This window comes from Puntigrus tetrazona, chromosome 3 (genome assembly GCF_018831695.1).
Source record: "Puntigrus tetrazona isolate hp1 chromosome 3, ASM1883169v1, whole genome shotgun sequence".
NCBI classification, from domain to species: domain Eukaryota; kingdom Metazoa; phylum Chordata; class Actinopteri; order Cypriniformes; family Cyprinidae; genus Puntigrus; species Puntigrus tetrazona.
The window spans coordinates 23,620,534-23,645,468 of NC_056701.1; the positions used below are offsets into that span (position 1 = coordinate 23,620,534).

General features: G+C 37.8%; 2 protein-coding genes across 2 annotated transcripts; one reads left to right on the forward strand and one right to left on the reverse strand.

Annotated features, from left to right (window-relative positions):
- Window positions 1–335: 335 nt before the first annotated feature.
- xpnpep3 (X-prolyl aminopeptidase 3, mitochondrial) lies at window positions 336–14,923 on the reverse strand. Its single transcript, XM_043235715.1, has 10 exons — window positions 14,651–14,923; window positions 13,980–14,102; window positions 12,717–13,130; window positions 12,460–12,644; window positions 12,224–12,286; window positions 9,665–9,778; window positions 5,696–5,781; window positions 5,420–5,603; window positions 3,801–3,921; window positions 336–1,122 (listed from the first exon to the last, which is right to left on the reverse strand). The coding sequence occupies exons 1-10, from the start codon at window positions 14,766–14,768 to the stop codon at window positions 950–952; spliced, it is 1,581 nt and encodes a 526-aa protein (XP_043091650.1). The 5' UTR covers window positions 14,769–14,923; the 3' UTR covers window positions 336–949.
- A 904-nt stretch (window positions 14,924–15,827) lies between these two features.
- st13 (ST13 Hsp70 interacting protein) lies at window positions 15,828–24,007 on the forward strand. The gene is made up of 13 exons (XM_043235549.1): window positions 15,828–15,985; window positions 16,285–16,433; window positions 16,695–16,746; window positions 17,479–17,569; window positions 18,609–18,682; window positions 19,506–19,572; window positions 19,681–19,765; window positions 19,845–19,955; window positions 20,035–20,137; window positions 21,634–21,750; window positions 21,836–21,884; window positions 22,825–22,916; window positions 23,041–24,007. Exons 2-13 carry the CDS (start codon window positions 16,324–16,326, stop codon window positions 23,170–23,172), a joined length of 1,083 nt encoding a protein of 360 aa, XP_043091484.1. The 5' UTR covers window positions 15,828–15,985; window positions 16,285–16,323; the 3' UTR covers window positions 23,173–24,007.
- Window positions 24,008–24,935: the final 928 nt, after the last annotated feature.

Below are 24,935 nucleotides of genomic sequence, written 5' to 3' on the forward strand. Positions count from 1 at the left end.
GTTCTGAAGTGTTTTTCCATTTCTAACCATACCGCGCAATTTGTTTTGTTTATATGTATTGCGAAAAGCTATTCCGGCCACTGTATTTTTTTCCTGAGTGAATTATCATTTTATTTAAAATGTTAATTGATGACCTTGATTTTACATTAACGTACCATTACATTACTCTTTGAAAGAATTTCTATAGTGTTACTGTATTTAATAGTATTTTGAATTAAGTTAAATTTATATTTAATTACATCATATAGTGTGTAGGTTCACCTGCTCAGTGACTAATTACGTGGCTTAGAAACACGCAAAGTGATCGTACGTTGCGCAAAATGAAGCAACAAAAATCAGGAATTAGACATTTATTTGGACAACAGTAAAAAACAAAACACCCTGCATGACAGTAAAAGCCTCAGCAGACAAACACACTCAAACACAACCCTCTCACAGTATAACAAAGCAAACGGTTGACCGGGTTAACTGTTTGTTTCTCCGTCTGAAGTAAACCCCTACAAACCCTCAAACGAAAAAAGGTACAAAAGCTGTCAACTGGGGTGGTACTTTTTAAAATCATACAAATATGTATGCTTTACATGCCAGCAAGTGCCTTGAAGGTACGCACCCTTTAGGGGCAAATAAGGTACAGATGCGTACCTTTTGAAAGGGTACAGCTTTTGTACCTTTTTTCTGAGAGTGTAGCTGTGTGTATTTGAGTGTAGGTCAAATACAAAACATGACCCAACACAACCCTTAAGCTGGTGTAGGAGTGAACTGGCTACCGGGGAAACATTGCACGCCGTCCGGACACGTCCAGCTCTTAATACTCCAGATTTAATACTTAACCGGAGCGAGTTCTGTGAGATCCAGACCTCCTGAGCTCACCATTACAGAAAGCCCTGCCAGTGGAGGTGTTAAAAGATGGCTCATTCCAGCAGGGCTTGCTATGTTCTACTCTTTCCTTTCAGTCCTCTCCATGTGCGCAAGCTCTCTCCACCTCAGCGATGGTTTTTGGGGTGTTTGCAGACAGGACGAGGGGTCCCCCGTGTTCTCGGATCACCACGTCGTCTTCGATTCGCACCCCAAGACCCCGGAATCGCTCTGGACATGAGCCGTCGTCCTCGCTGATGTACAATCCTGGGTGAAGAGAGCAAGAGATGAGAGTTAAGAGCTTCTGTTTTTGGCAGTGCAGCTCAAATGCTAAGAAGGTGAATGTTACTTTGATCAGTATGCCAAAGTCCAGCTGTCTTTACAGTGCACTCCACACATGCATCTATATATCATATAACAGTATTATTACCCGTGTTTTTCTGGCATGGCACTTAGTGCAGTTTTCAAAACAATGTTTTTGGGATGAAAAGTGCAAAACAAGACAGGTTTACTCTGATTGTAATCAAAAAGGTCTGTCTACACCTCAAGTGCCCAGTCCAGCGTGTTGCAACATGAATTCAGATGAGCGGCGTCTCCTTCCCACTTTAGTCCAGCCACCGTATTTTGTATTTATTATGTCTTATTTATAAATACATTAAATGATTACTATGAATTTTATGAGCAATACACAAGATAATTTTTACTCTTTAAGAGATTCTGCATTATTTTAGTCTTTTTATGTACTATTATATTATCTATCTTAGTATCTAATGCACATTGAAATTGGCTTTTATTTTCATTTTAATGTACGTTTTACTAATTATGTGCTTTATGTTATCTTTTGTCATTTTTTTAAATTATTTTTTACACAGCTATTTCAGTTTTCTCCGTCTAAATTTGTCATTTTAGTTAAAAATACCATGTTAATTGATTACCATGAAATTCACGTTATATAAACTACAAACATATGTATTATTATTAATACACCAAGAGAATCAGTATTATTTTAGTACAAGCTGACTTCCGGAAACGTTGGGAAGTTTTTTAAATTTGAATGAAGTCAATATTTTTAGAAGCCTATATTATATTTACAATAGAATATAGACAAATTTTTAAACTGAGAAGTTTTTACATTTTATGCACAAAATGAGCGCTTTAAATTTTATGCCTGCTACAGGTCTCAAAATAGTTGGGACAGAGTTCACGTCCAAAATAGTTCACGCATCATAGTGTAGCATCTCTTCTTTTGAAAAAGAAGAGGAGGCATGGTCTTGGCATTGAGGTTCTGAGTGTCTGGAGGTTTGGTGTTGAAATTTGGTCCCATTCTTGCCTGATACCGGTCTCCAGCTGCTGAAAGGTTCATGGTCACCTTGGATTATTTTTTGTTTAATGATGCGATAAATGCTCTCTGTAGGTGAAAGATCTGAACTGCAGGCGTGTTATTAATCACTCTTTTACTACGAAGGCATGCTGTTTTAATAGCTGCAGTATGTGGTTTTGTACTGTCCTGCTGAACTAAGGCCTTCTCTGAAAAATACATCATCTGGAGGGGAGCATATGTTGCTCTAAAATTGTATATACATTTTAGCATTCATAGTGCCTTCCAAAACATGGCAGCTGCCTATTCCATATGTACTTATGCGCTCTCATACCATCAGAGATGTTGGTTTTTGAACTGAACACTAATAGCAAACAGGAAAGTCTCTCTCCTTTTTAGTCTGGAGGACATTGTGTCTGTGATTTTCAACAAGAAAGTTATATTTTGGACCATACACACTTTTCCCATTTGAAACAATCCATTTTAAATGAGCCTTAGCCCGCAGGACACCACGGGATTTCTAGATCATGTTCACATATAGTTCACATAACGGCAAGGCGCATTGCGTTTACCGACAATGGTTTCTGGAAGTATTCCTGAGCCCATTTAGTAATGTCAATGACAGAATCACGCTGATGAGGGATGAAAGTGGGCCCAAATACCACGGGCATCCAACAAAGGTCTTCGGCATTGTCTCTTATGCATTCGTTATGTTCTCCATCTTCTATTGTGAATAAATTATTGGCTCTTGCGATGTGAAAGGCTTTTAGTTTTTATTTTATTTAAATTTACAAACCGTCCCAACATTTCCAGGATTCGGGTTGTACTTATACAAAATCTTAGCATTTATTAATACTTTGAATTGGCATGTATTTTTGTATTTTTTGTTTAAACTTTAACTGTGGTAATTTTGTTACCTTCTCCTGTCCTTTATAGTTATAGTATGTTTAGTAGTTTAGCTTATCTACTTATACAATATTCTGTTTTATGTTTCAGATTTATTTTAATTAACAAAACATTTTAATACAATAACAGCAGAGTAGAAAATGGCTATTTATTTATTATTTTTTTTAAATTAGATTTTTAAAAGCTTGATTTTCAGAAGCGATAACAACAAAACACTGTTACCTCAAGCTTGTTCATATGGAAACATTCTAATGTTCATATTTGTGACTCGAAAATTTTTTCTTATTATTAGAACAGCTGAAAATAACTGTTCTGCTCAATGGTCTGTGGAAATTATAATACAGCTGCAGCAGTATTCTCGCAAATAACCATATTTTCAAGTGCAATTTTGGTTTTCTAGGATCTCAGTCTCTCCTCGGTTGTATTGAGGGATGAAGGTTACTTTATGCAAGGAAAAAGCCACATCTGATACCAGTAAAAAAGAAATAGAATAGGAATGGAAAAGATTAAATAGTAAATGATTATCGTGGATGGATACATCCAAGTTTTATGTGCTCATCTGATCTTAAGTCTACGATCACCCTACAATTCAGTCACAAATATAGGAGGTAGAGCAGACAGCATGAGATAAAAGTTCATGCAATTATTTTGATAAACTTAATGCTAAAATGCATTCTTTTTGAAAAAATTGTCACGTGCAAAAATAAAAAGTGTTCTCCACCTGGCTCTATTGTGATCACCATGCCAGGCTGCAGCGGTTGTGAACGGGACAACTCAGGGGTGTCATGAACATCCATGCCCAGGTAGTGACCCACGTGATGGGGGCAAAACTGCCGAGCAGCCTGGAAGGAAAACAGAAAGAGATGGGCAGACATCCATTAAGACAAACAACTGTAGTATGATTGTAATGCATTGTACAGAGTGTGAAACAAGTGCAAAGCTGCATGCGAGGATCTATGAACATGAAAACGGAGTTAAACTGAAATAAATGCACACCTACATCCCCACAGCCACAACAGGCTTAACAGACCAACATGTCGGTTTGCTGGCCTCATAAATTCGCTGCACTAAGTGAAATGGTGCTTTTACGGCAGTGTGGTGCTTACAGACGCTATAAATGGGTCAGATCTTTGCCATTTAAATTGGGCAGAAAGACCGATTTCCTGACCACAGACCTTAAGGAAAGTTCAATTAAATAAATAATGTCTCAAATTCTTGGTGTTTCAGCAAACTGTGAACCAGAATCTCAGTCTGACGTGAGAAGACTGTGACACGTATTACACTATATTCGTACATTTCCTTGGAGAATTGCATTGGATTACAAAACAAGCAAGAGTCAGTTGCATTTGGCATCACTGATGTAAAAGCTGGAATAATGCAAAGAGTGTCCGTTTATATAGATCGAAATAAGAAAAAGTGTAGGCCAATGCAGATTAAATTAAATAAGAAAGAAAGTATGACAGACATCATCAGAATAGTCCATCTGCCATCAGTGGTTCAAACGTAACATTAGAAAGCTACGAGAATACTTTGTATGCAAAGACAACAAAAATAATGACTTTACTCAACAATTCTGAGTGTCACCATAACGCCATTTTGTAGAGTATCTGCTGGACACAAACTCTGTACGTGGTTCTGTGTCAGCCACAGCACACGGATATGTCTTGCATGTTTACTTACGGTTTGATTCAAACGAAAACAAATCAATCTACCGACAATTACTTGACAGTCACAAGCCTCCCCGTTTTCATGATAAATATTACACTGTGTTCCAAAGGCAAGCAAAGCTTTTATATGGGTTTGGAATGACATATGGGTAAGTGATTAATGAAAACCTTTTCATTTTGTGGTGGAGTAAAGCTTAAAATGTTACTAAAAAAAACCTTTTAAAACACCAAGTTTTATTTTATTAAACGCAACAACTAAAAATACTGAATATTGTTCAAAGGTTACTGAAAGTCTCTTATGCTCACCAAGGCTGTATTTATTTAAATCAAAAGTACAGAAAAAAAAATAGTAACATTGTGAAGTATTATTACATTACTGTTTTTTTTTGTATACTTCAAAATGTAATGTATTCATGTGGGACTAAGCTGAATTTTCAGCTCCATTACTGCAGACTCTAGAGTAACATGATTGTTTTAGAAATGATTCTAACAAGAAACCTTTATTATAATTTATTATTAGCGATTTCAAAACATTTGCGCTGCTTAATATTTTTCTAGAAAATGTTTTCATCTTTTTTAATATTCCAAATGCCACTTTTGATCAGATAAATGCTCCTTGTTGAATAAAAGTATTAATTATACTAAAAAACTATTATTTATAGAGAGAGAGTACCTTCAGTGTGTCTGTATCACTGGTGCTTTGTGGGACGATCCCGAGCTCTTTGAGCTGCCGGGCCAACAGCGTGAGCATGATGGAGTATATGTGGTCCAGACTGACGCCCGGGTTGCACTGAGACAAACAGGCCAACTGCACCTCCAGCACGGCCTCGTACAGCTCTCTCTGAGCAGGACTGAACCTAGAGACGGCACACAGAGCTGATTAATCACTTACTAATAGCATATAAGCATTTTGATAAGGCAATAAGAGTTCTGTTAAAAACAGACTGACTTTCCATTCACCGGCCAAGTGCGTGTGATGTCGCTGACGTAACCGAAATATTCACAGCCCCCATCCAACAAGACCATTTCACCATCCTGAAGAAAAAAAAAAATATTGTTAATATTGTGATATTTTGGTCTGTATCATCCAGTCTTATAACTTTGTGTATGCTGCACATTTGCCTTTTAAAAACTACACATGGACAAAGCAGCGATGCTAGCTTGAACTAAAAGCAAAAAAATACAGTTTATTTAATAATCAGTTAAATCAAATGTATTTAATAAATCAATATTCAAATAAAAAGTACATTTTTGTGTCAACATTTTAATAACAGAACTACATTAATTTAACATTTACATGGTGGCTTTCATTTAAAAAAATTAAATAATGATGACAAAAGATAATAAACCACAATAAATATGCAAAGTACATATATTTAAAAAAAATAAATAAAAAAACTAACCAAGCAAACTAACTCTGTGGAATACTGGATTTTGATTGGTCGGTCACAACATTACAAGGCATGTTATTCCCCAATAACAATCATTAAACCGTCTCCAGTTCATGCCATGCTGCCGTAACTTTGATTCTCTGAAAGTGAGATTGTGAAAATCATAGTGGGACTTTCATACTCCCCTTTTCCGAAATCCTGAAATATTTGTAGGATAACGCCAGTTCAATAAATCCACCAGTTAAATTTCCCTAGCCGAGCATTTCTCCACACTGCGAAAAGTCACAGTTGAGAACAATATAAAATCCTACCGGAGGTCAGTCCACACCAAGCATGGGTAGAACAACAGGTATTCCCAGACAACAGTGACGCCCGCTAGAAAAGCTCGTAGCTCATAAGATGCTCATTGGTCTGGCTGTGCCTAGGTATATTGAATTTGCCTATCTACTCAGGATGAATGAAGACAAGCAAAATAATCAGTATGTGAAATGTAAATAAAACCGAATAGAGTGTCAACAGCTATAAAGAGTAACAACTAGTACAAAGCACACGTGAAAATGTACAAAGGACGGCAAAGTGTCAACCGAACAGTGGCTCACCGAAAGCACTTTGTACACCAAGGACAGCACACCCAGCTTGTTAAACCTAGCAAAGCTATACCAGCCAGCTGCAAAGCATCTATCCCGAATACATGAGCTTTTAGACCAGGCCCATGAGGAAGCAACGGATTGTGTCGGACGGGCCCCCGAGTTCGCATGAGCTCACCCTCACAGTTGTCATGAAGGAAAAAAGTTAGGTACAGTCATGTGAAAAAATTAGGACACCCTTTGAAAGCATGTGGTTTTATTGTAACATTTTTAATAAATGGTTATTTCATCTCAGTTTCAACAATACAGAGAGATTAAAGTAATCAAACTAAACAATGAAAACTGAAGAAAAGTCTTTTCAAGATCTTCTGTACATGTCATTCTACAAAAATGCCTATTCTAACTGAGGAAAAAGATAGGACACCCTCACATGTATTCCCTCTTAAATTGGCTCAGATCTCACACAGGTACATCACACCAGGTGCACATAATTAGTAGATCGTTACTCTGCATGTTGAATGAGGCTTGCCCTATTTAAACCTCAGACATTTAGTTTGGTGTGCTCCTGACTGTTGAAGTGAGAGTGAGCACCATGGTGAGAGCAAAAGAGCTGTCAGAGGACTTCAGAAAAAAAGATTGTACCAGCCTATGAGTCTGGGAAGGGATTTAAAAAGATCTCCAAAGATTTTGAAATCAGCCATTCCACTGTCCGGAAGATAGTCTACAAGTGGAGGGCTTTCAAAACAACTGCCAACATGCCCAGGACTGGTCGCCCCAGCAAGTTCACCCCAAGAGCAGACCGCAAGATGCTAAAAGAGGTCTCCAAAAACCCTAAAGTGTCATCTCGAGAACTACAGCAGGCTCTGGTTACTGTTGATGTAGAAGTACATGCCTCTACAATCAGAAAGAGACTGTACAAGTTTAACTTGCATGGGAGGTGTGCAAGGAGGAAACCTTTGCTTTCCAACAGAAACATCAAGGCCAGACTGACATTTGCCAGAGATAAAGTTGACAAAGACCAGGACTTCTGGAATAATGTTCTTTGGACAGATGAGTCCAAAATTGAATTACTTGGACACAAGAGCAGAGGACATGTTTGGCGTAAACCAAACACAGCATTCCAAGAAAAGAACCTCATACCAACTGTGAAGCATGGAGGTGGAAGTGTCATGGTTTGGGGCTGCTTTGCTGCAGCAGGACCTGGTCAGCTCACCATCATAGAATCCCCCATGAATTCTACTGTGTATCAGAAGGTGCTTGAAGAACATGTGAGACCATCAGTTAGAAAATTAAAGCTGAAGCGGAACTGGACCATGCAACATGACAATGACCCAAAACATACTAGTAAATCAACCAAAGATTGGCTGAAAAGAAGAAATGGAGAGTCCTGGAATGGCAAGTCAAAGTCCAGATTTGAATCCCATTGAGATGCTGTGGGGTGACTTGAAAAGGGCTGTCTGTGCAAGAAACCCCTCAAACATCTCACAGCTGAAAAAGTTCTGCATTGAGGAGTGGGGTAAAATTTCCTCAGACCGATGTCGGAGACTGGTAGATGGCTACAAGAACTGTCTCACTGCCGTTATTTCAGCCAAAGGAGGTAACACTCGCTATTAGGGGCAAGGGTGTCCTATCTTTTTCCTCAGTTAGAATAGGCATTTTTGTAGAATGACATGTACAGAAGATCTTGAAAAGACTTTTCTTCAGTTTTCATTGTTTAGTTTGATTACTTTAATCTCTCTGTATTGTTGAAACTGAGATGAAATAACCATTTATTAAAAATGTTACAATAAAACCACATGCTTTCAAAGGGTGTCCTAATTTTTTCACATGACTGTATATAGACCGTATACACTTTACCTGGCTGTAAAAACTTTCTCCTTCTGTAAAGCTGGCCATTTTAACATGGAGGGTTTATGGGACTGAGCCAGTCTCTAGTGGCCAGTCGATGATTTGCAGTTTAGGTCACGTCCATGTTGCTTTCAAGTGAGAGACTGGGAGGTTGCCGCTTGGTACAAACACGAGGGTGCACGAAACTCTGATCATGTATCGGTTGTGGAGCGTTCCTGAGGGGATCTGCCAAGGTACAGACACCAGCATCTTCCTGGGGACCGGAAAGGATCGTCCTAAATGAGCTGGGATGCTCCCTTTGTTCTCTGTGAGGTATTCCATTCCTCGAAAGCATGTCTGCTCTGCAATTTAGGAGACCGGGGATTTGTGCCTCTCTGATGGAGATCCTCCCACAACGGGAGGCTATCAACCTGATGAAAAAGGGCTCTGAATTACGATTTTTGTACCAAATCACAGACACGTTGTCTGTGTGAATCAGCACATGTTGCTGCTCCACTTGCCATCACAACTAAGGACATCACCTTCAGTCCCAATTGGTTTACGTATCACCTGCTATAAGACTCTAACCAGAGTGAATGTATATGCATCCTTCAGATCTATGGATGCAAACCAACCCTGGGATCTGCTTCAGCATCGTCATCTTGAAGTGTTACTCCACCCCAGAATTTAAATATTGTCATTAATCACAGCTGCCACGTCGTTCTAAATCCGTAAAAGCTTTGTTTATCTTCTGAACACAATTTAGGACATTTCTGATGAAAACCGGTAGGCTTGTGACAAACAATTACAAACGTAAAGGAGCAGAAAATATGAAAAGTATGAAAGGCGTCATGTGAAGGCTCCATCTGCCATCAGTGGTTCAATCATAATGTAATGAAGCTACGAGGGTACTTTTTGATCGAAGGGCCTCTATGAGGGCCCGAAACCGAAAACTGGCCAAAAAATTCAGGTAAAACGTTTTGGTGCATCATTAGCACACAAAGTTTATACATAAACATGCTGTTTATAAACGGGAAATATAAATCTGTTCTAGGCTTCCCCTCCTCAGAAAAAAAGCCCCAGTCGTGATCATGAGTGTGTCTAGTACTTTACCTTCACTATTTGATTGTTATTGATGTAATGAAGTGTGTTGGCTCGGTTTCCACCAGCAACCACAGGTGGATATGCCAGGAAGTTTGCGCCATGAGCTCGGCATTCAAAATCAAACTGTACGGAAGAACAAAAAGGGAAGCTGATGAGAAAAGAAAGAGAAACAGAGGAGAAAGGAAGACAGCGACACAGATGTTATTCAGCACATGGGCTGGACACTACAGTGTGACTCTCCAAGAGCTGATCACGCTACTTTGTTTCCGTGGTACTTCTCAGATGGTCCGTTACCTCTGTATCACCCAACAGCCAAACAATAATTGTATATAGTAATTCTACTCCAAAAATTGGCATGTTCTGCTACACAAGAATATCAATACAGGTGTTTCTTTAACTGTGGGCAATTTGGGGTTTGTGGACTTCTAGAAAGTAAACCCTCTTAACACATTCACAGTTCAACTAGGTTCATCTGTCCACTAACTTTTTTTATATGCAAGTTGTAGGTTTACCACCAAATCATAAATTATATATATATATATATATATATATATATATATATATATATATATATATATATATATACACACACACACAATTTAATCAAGTATTCAGTGGACAGATATATATATATATATATATATATATATATATATATATGCAGTAATGAAAATAATAAATGTTAATTAATAATAATAATAATAATACATTTTTCTGAACAGCAAATAACGACATTATAATGATTTCTGAAGGATCATGTGACACTGAAAACTTGAGTAATGATGTTGAAAATTCAGCTTTGCATCACAGCAATAAATTAGATTTTAAAATACATTTTAAAAGTGTCTACTTTAGTAAATGGCAATCATTTTTGTCAAACATACATGTATGAAAACATAGGAAGCTGATACATGTAGTATCTGAAAGACATGTCCTCTGGTGTGACACCATATCCTGATAAAAAAAGAATAGAAAATCAACTGTAGAGAAAACCTGAATTAGTTAAAGGACTCAATTGATGGTGGTGTTACCATGACATTTGACCTGGTCAATTTTTGTCTCAGAATTGTTTAAATATTTAACTTTAGGAACCGCTACCAAAATGTTACGTTTTGTTGTCCTTTGGTGTGACACCTCTAAATTACATTTTTTAATTAAAAATGTGTGTTAAACTACATAATCATGGAAAATTATGCAAATTTGTCTTGCAAACCACTAATGATAAGTTAGCTTGGAATAGCAAGGTCATTCATTCAAAAGGCTGAAACGTCCTTTGGTGTGACACAAAATGTCCATCGGTGTGAACGGTCACACCACAGGACAGAAATATCACACCACAAGACAAGGACTCTTTAAAAGAGTTAAATAAGATCTGTTTAACTCCTTTTTATTCTTTTTTTGACCATTTTTAGTGTTCTCAAATGTAATAATTACATCATTTACCTATTTTCGGATGTTTTTACAAAACATGTTATAAAGTGTTAAAATAAAAAATGTTGAATAAGCATAAAATGTGATACTTTGTTCTTGAGATAGAAAGAATTAAGAGAGAAAAATTAATTGAAGAGAGAGGACACTGACGTACATAGACAAAATGAAGGAAGGAGATCCTAAGAGAACAATGCAGAAAGTAAATACAATCAAAATGATGACTTAGTTTTATAGTTTAAAGTTAGTTTTTTTGTTTTAAAAAATTAAATGAATATCATTGATTTCAATATTAATCATGTTTAGTAAGATACTGACTCACTAAGAGACTGACTTTTGTGGATGAATGTGCTTGATATTGTTTGTATCAAAATAGTACTTTAAACACATCTTAATCAAAATTAAATAACAATAATAATTTAAAATCTACTATTTCAGTCCTTCAGTTTCAGTGTGACGTAATGTCATAAGGTGAAAGAACCACAGATTTGTTTTTATCTCAAAATATCAACAACAACAACAACAACAACAACAAAAAAGTATTGCAGTAGGGAAGGCACAAATATCACTCAACTTAGTCAAAGTTGTCTCAAAATTGTCCAACAAGTCATGGGGTAAAAAAATATGCGAATTATAATTTCATATTAAATAAATAGCAAACAACAAAATAAGTATCTAAAAAAGAATGTAAATCTCTCTAATGCTATTTTTGTAAAATTAGACTTGCCATTGTAAACGCAGCCTGTGACCAATTTATCCATTTATATATTCTAATTTTAGATTATAATTTAATCTATTTTATTGTTCTCTATTATATGTAATTGAAAATCGGATGTGTGCGTATTGCAGGGTTATGCATTTGTTCTGGTGTTCTATAGGCTATACTGTTACTACTGTATTTGATGTGGGATTATTAAAAAGAAAGAGTCCATAAACATATTTGGAAGAAAAAAAACTAAATGATCAAAGCTTATTAAAAACCTATTAAAAGATCATTTTAATGTGACCTTCACAAATAAAAAAAATTCTAATCAAAATCAAACATAAAATGTCCAAAGTTTAAGAAACATACAATATAATATGCAATAGGGAAGTTTAGTTATTTATGCGTGTTTGCATAAATAGAGTCCCTCTGCTCACCTTTGCATAGAGAACTGCCTCATCAATGTCTCCTCTTGACATGGCCATCGTCTTCTTAAACGCCTGGAGATAAACGCATGGCTTAACACGTATGTTTGACCTTCATCGAGCCCTTCATAACTTCACTCGGACTTTACATAGACGTCTTACTTTCCTTAACCCAAACCAAGCCACCCAAGATCACCCTTTAAAGTAATTTCCCACAACATACGGTACTGTCATTAGAGATTCATTACCTGGGCAGTGATCCGTCCCGCCGCCTTCATCAGGGCGACCTCTGCTGGGCTCTTAATGGCTCTGAGGGAATGAGTGAGGGGTCGGAGAGACTTCGTCAGCGGTCCTCCTTCCAACAGGGGGCGCACGTGAGTCTGGTGTAACTGTGGATGGCAGGGCTGAGAGCTGTCGTACCATACAGCTCCTCCTAAGAGAACAAGAAGAGAGTGAGACACAACGATGCACTTGAAAGCGTGCGAACGCATGTTCGTTTCTTTACCTTTCAAGCTTTTCAGCACTACACCCAGCTCCTCTGTGCTGTGAACCCGCTCCAGACCCGTTAAAGCAGCTGCCCCGTCTTTCCCCGAGCGAGGGCCGTCCCAAAGCTCCCTCGCCGGGTCTCGACGCGGGACGAATAATACGGCCTGGTCCGGCTTACCCGATCCGTACATCACGAGTGCGCTGTCGGGCTCCATGATTCCTGTGAGGTACAGGAAGTCCTGGTTCTGGTGGAACGGGTAAGGGATGTCATTGGTCATGTAGCGAATGGGATGCGATAGGACGATGACAATGTGGGAGGAGTCTGAAGAGGCTCCAGAACCTGTTAGTCGTTCCGCCTGCATCTGGATCAGAGACGCCAAGCGCTGCCGGCGGAACTCAAACTCTGTCTGCGTGAGACCTGGCGTCACCTCACCTACGAGAACAAGACATCTGCAAGGTTATCCAACAACGCATTTTACTTCTCATGCGACATACACCTACTGTGTATTCTGTTTTGATGAAAGAGTTTCAGTTTCTTAAAAATTACAACAAAAGACACTTACATTGTCTCAAAAGATTTCTATTTCGATGATCTTTTGACCTTTCTATTAATCTAATTACGCTATACTAAAAAAAAAAAAGATATTTAAAAATAATAAAAATAATAAAAAATGTTTCTCGAGCATCGGATCGTCATATGAGAATGATTTCCAAAGGATCATGTGACACCGGAGACAGGAGTAATGATGCAAAACATTTTGCAGGGACAAATTACTCAATAACTAGTACATTTTAAAATACATAAATAGTACTTTTCTATTACTGGTTTTTATCTAAATAATGCTGCATTGGTGAACATACAATAATAATAATAATAATAATAATAATAATAATAATAATAATAACAACACATTTTTACTGACACAAAACATTTAGTAAGTAGTACATTTCAAAATTAAACAATCATTAAAAAAATGTAAATGGATATTGTATTTTATTAATTTGGAATTAATTGGATTGTAAAAAGCAGGCATTACATTATCGTGCAGGCTGTTAATTTGTTAACTAAAGGAAAGATTTCAAAGATTAACAAAGGCTAAACAGGTATCATACGCTGCCTGACACCAGCCAAAAATGAAATTTGTTTCAGAAGTGAAGCAAGTCGAAGATTACGAACACATTTTTTTTTTTATCTTTGTACAAACGTGTACAACCAATTGTTCACAATAACACTTTAGATGAAAACCCCCCTGAAAAGCAGGCAGATCTCGGCCTCTCTCACCGTATCGGATGAGGTGAGGGTGTGTGTACGGGCTTGGCTGGCCCAGGTATCTCTGAGGAACGTTCTTGGTTTTCCATCCTCCTGTTTTCACAGACACATTCCTGCAGTGACACCACACAGACCCTGTAAAACAAAACAAAGCTACAGCAGACTGCTTTCCCAACCCATTTGACTTTCCTCAATCTGATGTACGCTGCTGTAGTTTGCAGTCATTCATTTGATCAGAACTACAGTAAATCTTGTGAAACATAAATTGTGAAGTGACTTTTCTATGTAAATATATTTTAAATTTAAGTTAACGTTAACTAAGACGATGTTATACAATGCATTGCAAGACGATAAAAATAATCAATTTTATATCGACACAAGTAAAAACCACTTGACTATAAAAGCTAATGCAAGATCTTCGTTGGGGTGAAAAAGAAACATCATCCGTTGCTTCATATATACACGATGAGGTCAAGGTGGTGACTACCAATTTCCAATGCAATTTATTCCTCAGTGCTTAATCATTAACAGTGCATTATTTCTTAATATCAATAATATTCTGCACAATCACAACACAAAGCAGTAGCAGCAAGGCTCCTGCCATGTCCCCAATACCCAGCTATGAGTTAAATGAATACCCTGCACTGAATGCCAGACGTGTACATTAGTAAGTGTAAGTGTACCTGAGCTCGAGAGAGAGCGAGTAACGCACCGGACCCCGGCTCTCAGTAAACCGCCGCTGGAATGCAACATCGCCGCGAGATTTCTGATCAGACGCACCGATCCGCCAACTTTCACCATGAGGTAGAATACGTTCGCACAACAGAGTGCGGCAAAAATACACAAACCGAAATTATTTCGGCCTGCTAACCTAAAGGTAACATACTGAAAGAACAGCGCACATGGGAGCCCTCACTTTAACTCACACTCACAACGCGAGACTGATCGCATGGAAGGTGACAGTGTCACAACCCGTGCAAGACTCCGAGCTCCTATTGGTGGAGGGAGAACGGCTCCAGCGCGCTGATTGGACAGCTTTGTTATGACAGTTACAATCTGCGACTCTGAATGATGGAGGACCCTCTATTTCTCGACTTAAAAACCGAAAAAATGAAAGAAACATATTTTTCCGATTTATTATATTGTTTATATTGTTGTATTATAGTGTTGGAGATTTGAAAAAATTGTTTAATCTCATATATAGATTTATGTATATAGAATTTGCCTAAAACTATTTACAATTTAATAAAATAATATTGATTGATTGGGAAATTTCATAATTATGAAAACCAATTTATGTTTTTTAGTAAGTGAGCAAATCTCCAAACAAAAGAACAAAAATTAACAAGATATATAATAACATAAAAATAGTTCTAGAGATTATATTTTTTATTATATTTTTATATGTTTATATTTACGTTTTTAAATGGATATAAATTGTAATTAAATATTTATCAAGTATAGCGCAAGCTTTCATATAATGCTATCTTTCTGAAAAAGACAGAACGCATAAATTGTTATTCCTAGGTTAAACATGAGAAGAGGAATTTTTTTTTCTTTATTAACAACTAAACAAAACGGTATACAATACTACTATAAGAAAATAAAACAAAGAGGCCATAGAGGTTCAAATAAAAACATAAAATAAAAACAAACCAAATGTATAATGAATGGGTTTTTTTCACAGAATATCTAATAAAGTACGCCAGATTTGCGATTAGCAAATATACATTTGTATAGAGAGTTCATAATAAAAATAATCAGTTAAAAAATGTTTTTATATTTTTAAAGTGTCCATTTTTCCACCACCACGAAGTGGACCTTGGACATGTTCTGCATTCACTCCAAAACGAACGCAGCGCCAGAAGGACCCCTGTTGTTTTGGTTTTGTCACGGTTGTGAGTAGTTTAATTCCCGCCTGATCAAAATTCGCAGTCTCGCGCGTGCAGAGCGAGTGCGATCTGGCGACCCTCAAATCGCTGCTGGGGAAGCGCGTTTTAGGCACTTTGCTCTTTCAGGTACAACATTAACGTTTCGTATTTCGAATGAACGTTTATCGAGACGAGCCGAATTAAAGAATGATTACAATTCCGCGCCGATGTAACAAATTGCGCTTCCTCGCGCGTTATTTCCAGAAGCTTCTTTGCAGCGCGTGCGTTAATCCCGTACACTACTAATTGCTGGTTATTTCCTGCACTGTTGCATTACACGCTTCCTTGGCGTTTTCGGCGTTGCATAATTTATTAAGCTCGCGCTCTGATCGGACACGTCATGTGACGGGAATAATAGCAATAACGCACGTTTCCTTGTTTTCCAGCACGTTGTTTGCTCTTGAGTTTGCTTGGTGTCGTGGAATATGGATCCACGGAAAGTGTCCGAGTTAAAGGCCTTCGTGCAGATGTGCAACGATAATCCATCCGTGCTGCATCTGCCAGAGATGGGCTTCTTTAAGAGCTGGCTACAGGGGTCAGTGCTTCTTTGTGTTGTTTATGGTTGGGTATTCAGGCTGGATTCCTGGTGTTATGCTGTTCCATTATAATGTTAATGATAAACTATGAAGTGCGTTGTGTAATAATGTGGGCTTCTGTGTCAAAGTGTCACATCCCACATCCAGCGAGACATGCGGCTCCCAGAAAGTTCTAGCTTCATCACTTTTAGTGGAGCACACAGATGAATAAACATCCCTGTATGACTCATGTAAAACGCAAATATGTTACTTTATTGTAGAATGGGAGCAAATATACCATCACCAACAAAGAATGACAGCTCATCGTGCAAGGTAGGAAAAGAAATAAAGAAAAAACAGTAAAAAAAAAAAAAAAAAAAAATATATATATATATATATATATATATATATATATATATATATATATATATATATATATGTGTGTGTATATATATATATATATATATATATTTGTATATGTATATATATTTGTATATGTATATTTATATATTTGTATATTTATATATCTTTATATTATGCAATAAATATAAGTTATTAGCATTTGTGTTTTTAAATGTTTTTTATTAATAAATTAATTACAAAATAATCAAATAATCATCACATAATTTGCAGCGAAGTAAAATCAGACGAAACAGATCTGCATAAATTAAAATGTGGATGAAAAATATCTTTATTATAATTTGTTGAATGGGAAAAACTAACAATTCAATTAATGACAATAATCAACTGAATACATCACATAATTTGCAACAAAGCATTTCATTTTTGTTAAATTAAAACGTGAATGAAAAACATCTTTTTTTTGTAATAATATAATTGTCATTGCATTCATTTTAGTACACAATAGTAACACATTTATGTCATAATTTCCTCCAGCTGTGGTGGTTTGTCGTGAAGATCTCTGCATTAGTGTTTCTCGAATTGGTGAAAGCTCTGAAGTGGCTGTCAGTGCTTTTAGATCCGTGCCACTGTACTTGATCTTCGACTGTGGCAGGGCTGTTTTGTGATGTTTTTGCTGCTATCTGTGTTTTCGTTCGTCATCAGGGAGGCTGTCCATGCGATGGGGCCCCCAAAGCAGCGCCAGAACCCCAACCCGAACCTGCCCCGCCATCTGAGAGCGAAGAGAGTGATTTAGGTATGTTGACCCTAATATCTCCTTTAATATCTTCTGTTTGCTCCTCATATGCCATCCTGATATGCCGTCGCCCTGGCCTTTTCTGACGATTGGTAATGGCTCTGAACTTTCACCAAACCTTTCGAGCTAGTGCTGGCTTACGATTTCTCGCTGCCTGGCGATGTGCAACATCAGCTTAATTTTATGATCTACAAACATGGGCAGTTAGTAGACAATGAAACGGATGCCAACAGCGCTTGATGTGAAGCTGAGCTCTAGTCTCTAGAATTAACATTAAAGACTACTAAAAGAAACTAGAAGCAGAAATCTTTTGACTGCAGAGATTAAAAGAAGTTTCCTCTACGTAAAAACTGTTAAATAGCTGCATTAAATCAGTTTGGTTTACATCAAAGTATTATGCCATTAATGTTAAAGACATATTCTTACAATTTAAAATAGTAGTTTTTATATAACGTTTTAAAGTTTCATTCATTCCCGTGACACCTTGAATATTCAGTATCTTTACTCCAGTCTTCAGTGTCACATGATCCTTCAGAAATGACTTCAATGTATTGATTTGTGCTCGAGGAGCATATATTAATAACTACGATGAAACAGTTGTGCTGCTTAATATTCTTAAGGAAACCATTAGCTGCATTCGATGCCTAATAAATGTCTTTACCGTCACTTCCAAGGTTTTATTTTTCTCAGTTTTGTCACAGTTTATCATCGATTTTATTACAAGGATCCTGTTGAAACTGAGCTGATCTGCATTTAATAATGTTTTAATAGTGTTTAATCTTGTCTATACATTACTGACACTCTGTTCTCCAAATTTAATACTGTTCACAAAATATGTATTGTTAAAAGCGCTATATAAATAAAGGTGATTTACTTTTAATTGATATAAAGCACCTTTCTGGCTGAATAAGATTTTTTTGTCCCATTTTCCACTTGGTGTGGTGAGATTTATCATTTGCGCATGTTTGTTTGGAGAATCTGCTCTTATTTTGTAAAAGCGGTTTCTAACGCTTGCTCTGCAATGTGACCTTTTCTTCAGAAATTGACAATGAAGGAGTGATCGAGCCCGACACAGATGATCCTCAGGAGATGGGCGATTATGAGAACCTGGAGGTAAACAATATTTCAGAGAAAATTCAGAGATGTCCATAATGTGTTTTTCTCCTAGGTTTTGGAGCACGACCATGTAATGTAGACACAACAATTTTTCGTATTTATTTTTTGGAGTGAACTGAATGGACTGGATTAAATCTGTGGCCATCATACACTACACGGTTTTCTGAGAAATCTTTTAGCTCAAATCTGCAGATTACCTCTGACTGCTAGCGTCAGCTCCAGACTGTAGATCGGTTCAGAAAATCTGGACGAATGTCATGCAGTGCATTCTAAGCAAATCCAAGCAAATCGTTCTTTACAGAAACGTCTACAATTAAAAAAAAAAAAAAAAATGATAATAATTAGAGGGCTAGTGTTAACGCAGTTAGTGTGCATGTGCATGGTTTGGTAATTATGCTATTTTAATAGCTAATTGTACTCCCCCTCATTGCATAAATACATCATGATTATTGGTAGGTTTCCACTCAAAAGATATAACCACAGATTATGAGAGAAACCACAGCTATATTCAATCGTTTTTGGGATTCGAAAGCAAGGAAAAGTTCCTGCTGAAAGTTAGTCGTTTCACATACAAAGAACATGTACATTTGCACAAAACAGGTCGGATAAATGGTCACGAGAAACTATATTAAGCAAGCCTTGCCTGACATTATGATTTGACCAGATGTGACTCCTTTACATCAAAGCTGTTTGAACAATGTGGGGTTGTAAATATTCATCATTTTGCTGTTGGGTTGCTCTTTCGAAATACTTTCATCAAGCTCTTAGTGCAAAGAGAAATGATTCAAACGGGGTGATGAAATGCTTTCTTCATTCTCAGGTCACAGATGAGATGATGGACCAGGCCAATGAGAAGAAGATTGAGGCTATTGGGATGTTAGGAGACGGTAAGAAATGGTGACATCTGTAATAACTTAATAGTTTGTGTCAATAGTTGTGGTGATAATTCATGACAAAACAACGGTTATCAACGAAACGTGCCAACGTTTTTTCAGGTGACCTACAGAAAGCTCTGGACCTCTTCACAGAGGCCATCAAACTCAACCCCAAACTGGCCATCTTGTATGCCAAGAGAGCCAGGTACCCACCGATCGCTGCTTTGGTTTTTCGCGAGCTAGATCGATTGGCTGTTGAGTAACTGTTTGTTTGTGTCTTTCAGCGTATATGTGAAAATGCAGAAGCCCAACGCCGCCATCAGAGACTGTGACCGAGCCATCAGCATCAACCCAGACTCAGCCCAGCCCTACAAGTGGAGGGGGAAGGCACACAAGTAACGGATTACAGATAGATTTTGATGGAAGACGTTTGATTTGTGCTTTGCTGCTGATAAAGACCTCTCGCTCTGACAGGTTGCTCGGTCACTGGGAGGACTCCGCTCGAGACTTGGCCATGGCCTGTAAGCTGGACTACGATGAAGAGGCCAGTGCCATGCTAAAAGAAGTCCAACCAAAGGTGACTGTGCAGAACTCTGAACTGATTTAACTGTATCGTTTGGAGAACAGTTGGGTTAATTTGGCATCAAGGGAGAACTCTATTGAATGATAGTTGAATGATTTAATAATATAGTGATAGTGTGTCATATGACAGCAAAATGACCTCTTTTAACGTAATTTAATATTATTGAATACCAGGGTTTTTTTTGTGTGTGTGTAATATTAATATAAGTATTTTATGTCATTATGCACATTTATGTTAATTATTCCACTCTCTATAGAGTAAAATTAGGCTACATAAAGTCATTACAGTGCCTTGCAAAAGTATCCCTTTATATTTTTCACGTTTTATGTTGTTGGCTTTGCTACCTTTTTTTCCACATCAATCTACATTCCCTGTACCATATTGACAAAACAAAAACAGAATTGTGACAGGTTGAAAGGTGAACCTCCTGCCCTGTTGAGGCTCTCAATATTTTGCTGCATCGACCTCCTCTTCTACTCTGACGAGTCCATGCCACTGAAAACAGCATCGCAGAATGATGCAGCCAGCACACTTTACTTTTAGGCTAGCAGAGCGGGTTTCCTTCAAACATGATGCTTAGGATCGAGGTTAATCAGACCAGAGAATCTTGTTTCTCACAGCCTGAGGATCCTTTTTTTTGCACATTCCAAATGTGTTTTCATGTGTCTTCACTGAAGAGACGATCGAGTCTTAAAGCCCAGATCGGTGAAGTGTTGCAGCAATGTTTGTCCTCCTGTAGATATGACCATGGAGCTCAGTTAGAGTGACCATCAGCTTTTTAATCACCAGTCTTGACAAGGCTCTTAATTTCTCAGTTTGGTCAGGATGCCTATTGTTTCAGACTTCTTCATTTAAGGGTAACAGAGACTACATGCTTCTGTGACCCTTCAGTGATGCAGAATTTTTTCTGAACTCTTACCCAGATGTGTGTCTTGATGCAGTTCTGTTTCTGAGCTCCACAAGCATGTCTTTTAACCTCAGGGCTTGGCTTTTGCTGCGATACGCATTTTTAGCTGTTTGTCCTTTGAGACGTTTGTGCCTTTTCAAATCATGCCCATTCAGTTGATTTGCCACAGATTATCTTCACTTTAAGTGAATCTACATCTACGAGCAATAGATGTTCTTGAGTTAAACCTCAACCCTCCCTGATAAGGGTATGAATACTTATGAAATGGATTTTTTTCTTTTTAAAATAGTAATGCAGAGCAGTTTAACCTAAGGCAGAAACATAACAAAACATAAAAAAATGTGTGTGTGTGTGTGTGTGCACGTGTGTATATGTAGTTTCTTGCCACAAAAATACGGCAGTGTATATTTAAAATGTAATGCTAAAGGTAGCATTTGAATGCTAGTGGATGATTGAAAATCAAATATTGTGATGTGAAATAATGGTTATGTAAGATTGAGTACATTTGTCAAAAACATCAAAAGCGAAGCCAGTGTGCCGAAGCTTCAGTAGGTCTCATTGTGATCCCACCTCCCCATCGCAGGCCAGCAAAATTGTTGAGCACCGACGCAAATATGAACGCAAGCGTGAAGAACGAGAGATCAGAGCACGGCAAGAACGAGTGAAGAAAGCGAGGGAGGAGCACGAGAAAGCACAGAGGGTAAGAAATCAATTGATTTGCATCAAGCCACTGAATCAAAATGATCCACTCAGTCAGTCCTGTTAATGTGCCTCTGTGTGTACAGGAAGAGGAAGCCAGACAACAGGCTGGAGGGGCACGTGGAGGATTCCCAGGTATCTACTATTAAACTCTTTATGCATATAATAAGCCATATTGGCAAAAATAAAAATTAACCCATGCTTTACTCACCCTCAAGCCATGCTAGGTGTGTATGACTTTCTAAATCTAGACGAGTACAATCAGAGTTATATTTAAAAAAAAGTCCTGGATCTTCCAAGCTTCATAACAGCATTGAATAGGGATCTAGACTTCATCGTAAAAAGTGCTCTACAATGGGCTGAATGATTACATTTGCAATAATATCACGCAAAGGCTACAAATACACTCCGTAAGATGTGTGTTCGGAGAACCCCTCCAAAACATTTCACAGACAGAGCCCCCTCGAAACACGATTGGGTTTGTGAAAACCTGGCAACCCTGGCACACTACACGCTGAAATGTTTGAAACCATAACAAATCAGTCAATGCGATTTGAACTGTGATTGTAGTTAGTTAAAATTGTCACTCATTAATTCAAATGTCACCTAATTTTAGCGTTACACAAAGGCCTGGCCTAAATAACAGAACGCTTCCGTTTGATACGTCTAATATTGTGTTGATCATTCTATACAATGATTTATTGCTTGTCTTTTGTTGAATAATACAGGACATAAACGTTTTAAAAATAGTTGCATATTACAATTGCAATAGTGGTCAAAAAAATTGCAATCGCAATTAGATTATTTTTCGATTTCAGCACAGAGGAGAGAGCAAAACAAAAGACTGAATACAAATTTCAAGTAAAGAACCATTTCAGAAGATATCGATGTAAAGCAAGGTTTTACATCTATGTCATCTGCTCCGATTGTTTTCATCTGAGCAAAGAAAGTCCTATACACAGAATGGCTTGAGGGCGAGTAAATCATTTTCGGGTGAAGTATAAGAGAGATTACTGCGAGACCCACTATGTTGTTTGATGTGTAACCGGTGTTCATATTTGTTGCGCTCCTTCAGGAGGTGCTGGTTTCCCAGGTGGAGCTCCTCCATTCGGAATGCCTGGACTTAACGAGCTGTTCAACGACCCAGAGGTTCTCATGGCCATGCAGGTGAAGTTAACCTCATACCGCTGAGCACAATGACAGTACATTTAGAGCTCTGACGTTCCTGAGCATCTCGGCTGCTTGTAACATTCGCACGATGGTAAATCCTTTATGCGTTCTCATTTCCCAGGACCCAGAGGTGATGGCGGCATTCCAGGATGTGGCGCAGAACCCCGCCAACATCTCCAAGTACCAGAGCAACCCCAAAATCATGGCCCTGATCAACAAACTTAGCTCCAAGTTTGGCGGCCAGCAGCCCTAAAAAAATAAAAAGGGCCGAAAGAGTCCATGTCCAGTTCCAATACTCTGCTGTAGCTTTTTCTGGGTTTCTTGCCATAAATTACAGACAGCACTTAGCTTATGAGCCACTAGATGTACTGATTTTAGACGAGTCTGTGCTGATGAAAGAAGAAGAAGAAACTATGAAAGAGTATCGGAACAAGACCGGAGATGTGAGATGAGAGGTGTGGCGCTTTTTGGGGTGGGGGGATTCGCTCGAGCGACGCATGAAATAAGAATTGGGTTTATTCCTTTAGCGATTTGTTGGGGACGAACTATATTGTGGGCTTCACTGAGGCCGACACATTTAGCACTTACGATCCTGGTCTCTTCTCCACAATATCAGGGGGGTTGGATCGGAGAGCCTATTCTCGCTGGCAGTCGCTGCATTGACAAACTGGATTTAACAAACATGTGTCCATCCAGCAGCCGATCATTCCAGGGATTTAGTCTAATTATAATCACCTTCATCCATTCAGTATGCCGCTTAGCTTGTTTGTTGTCTTATCCAGCGGGATCCGGAATCAAAACGGGGTCTAAGATTATATTTATACATATCCCCTGTCCAAAGCAATCAGTCATTCACTTACGGTTTAAATTTCATGGGTGTTTCTTTTAAAGGTTTTTGATTCATGTTTTTGAGGTTTTTTTTATTTCGCGCTCCTCACCCTCAGTGTAACCTAACATTGTTTTCAGTCTCTCATAAATGCGAAAAAGTGAAAATTCAATAATGAACAACTTTCTTATTGTGACGCATTTGCATCTTGTATGGATTTCATGATTTAATTCAATAAACATTTTGGTTGTTGCAAATATAAGGCATGTTTTGTTTTTTTTTTTGGTTTTACAGACTAGGGAGAGTTCACCCAAAACTGTAGTGCAGTTTATATGCGATATGCAGTAGAATACAGGTAACTCTTCAAGTGTGAACCGACTGAACAAATTCAGAGTATCAACAATAGTTTGGAGTCGACAAAACCAAACCACTCTAATCCAGCTTTGTTGGTACAATGATGCCGATCATCGCCTTTCTTTGTCGACTCAGACTTTGATCCTGAGTCTGTGGAGCACGCACATGAATGCGTGACATCAGTAATAACCAGCCATCATATCACATGCCTCGCACGACAGAGCAAGTATAATTCGCTTCTCATGAGAGAGTAAACAAGATCCAAAACGAAAGGTTATGAGATTGCAGAGAACGGGCAATTTAAATGCATTTACAAAAAGTAGTTGTTCACGAAAGAGGACATAATACATAAAAAGAGCTTGCTCTATCAGTGCAGTACATTTAGAAATTATAATGCGATAGAGACTCCATCATATAAGATCACATGTAGCCATTTTTAGTGTCATCTATCGATTCTACAACTTATTTCTCATATAAATTAGCTGTAGAATCAATTTAAAATACTACATGTGACCTTATATGTTCGAAAAATATTATTTATGATCTGTTTATATTTATATTCGTTAAAGAACATTTTTGGATTAATAATAACATAAGTCACAATTATGTTAAACATAAAATAACTAAGCCATACATAACTCAATATTGGTGCAAATTAAATTGAAATTTACCTGGCTAGCCAGCTAATCCGGCCTCATGGTATGGGCCAGATGTTTAGACATTTCTTGCATAAAGCCTTAATGAAAACAACAGCATATTCACATTTATGTAGATGCAATAGATCACCTGCGAGATTTTATGTAAAAAAATAAAATAATTTTTAAAAAATGGACGCA

Excerpts from the sequence above, each read along its gene's own strand:
- xpnpep3 (XM_043235715.1), bottom strand. The coding sequence starts at position 14,768 with ATGGTGAAAGTTGGCGGATCGGTGCGTCTGATCAGAAATCTCGCGGCG. Across the intron at positions 12,287-12,459 it reads CGGGACGGATCACTGCCCAG|GCGTTTAAGAAGACGATGGC; the intron begins GTAATGAATCTC and ends GTTTATCTCCAG. Across the intron at positions 5,604-5,695 it reads ACTTGGCCGGTGAATGGAAA|GTTCAGTCCTGCTCAGAGAG; the intron begins GTCAGTCTGTTT and ends TGCCGTCTCTAG.
- st13 (XM_043235549.1), top strand. The coding sequence starts at position 16,324 with ATGGATCCACGGAAAGTGTCCGAGTTAAAGGCCTTCGTGCAGATGTGC. Across the intron at positions 19,766-19,844 it reads TTGTATGCCAAGAGAGCCAG|CGTATATGTGAAAATGCAGA; the intron begins GTACCCACCGAT and ends TGTGTCTTTCAG. Across the intron at positions 22,917-23,040 it reads AGGTTCTCATGGCCATGCAG|GACCCAGAGGTGATGGCGGC; the intron begins GTGAAGTTAACC and ends CTCATTTCCCAG.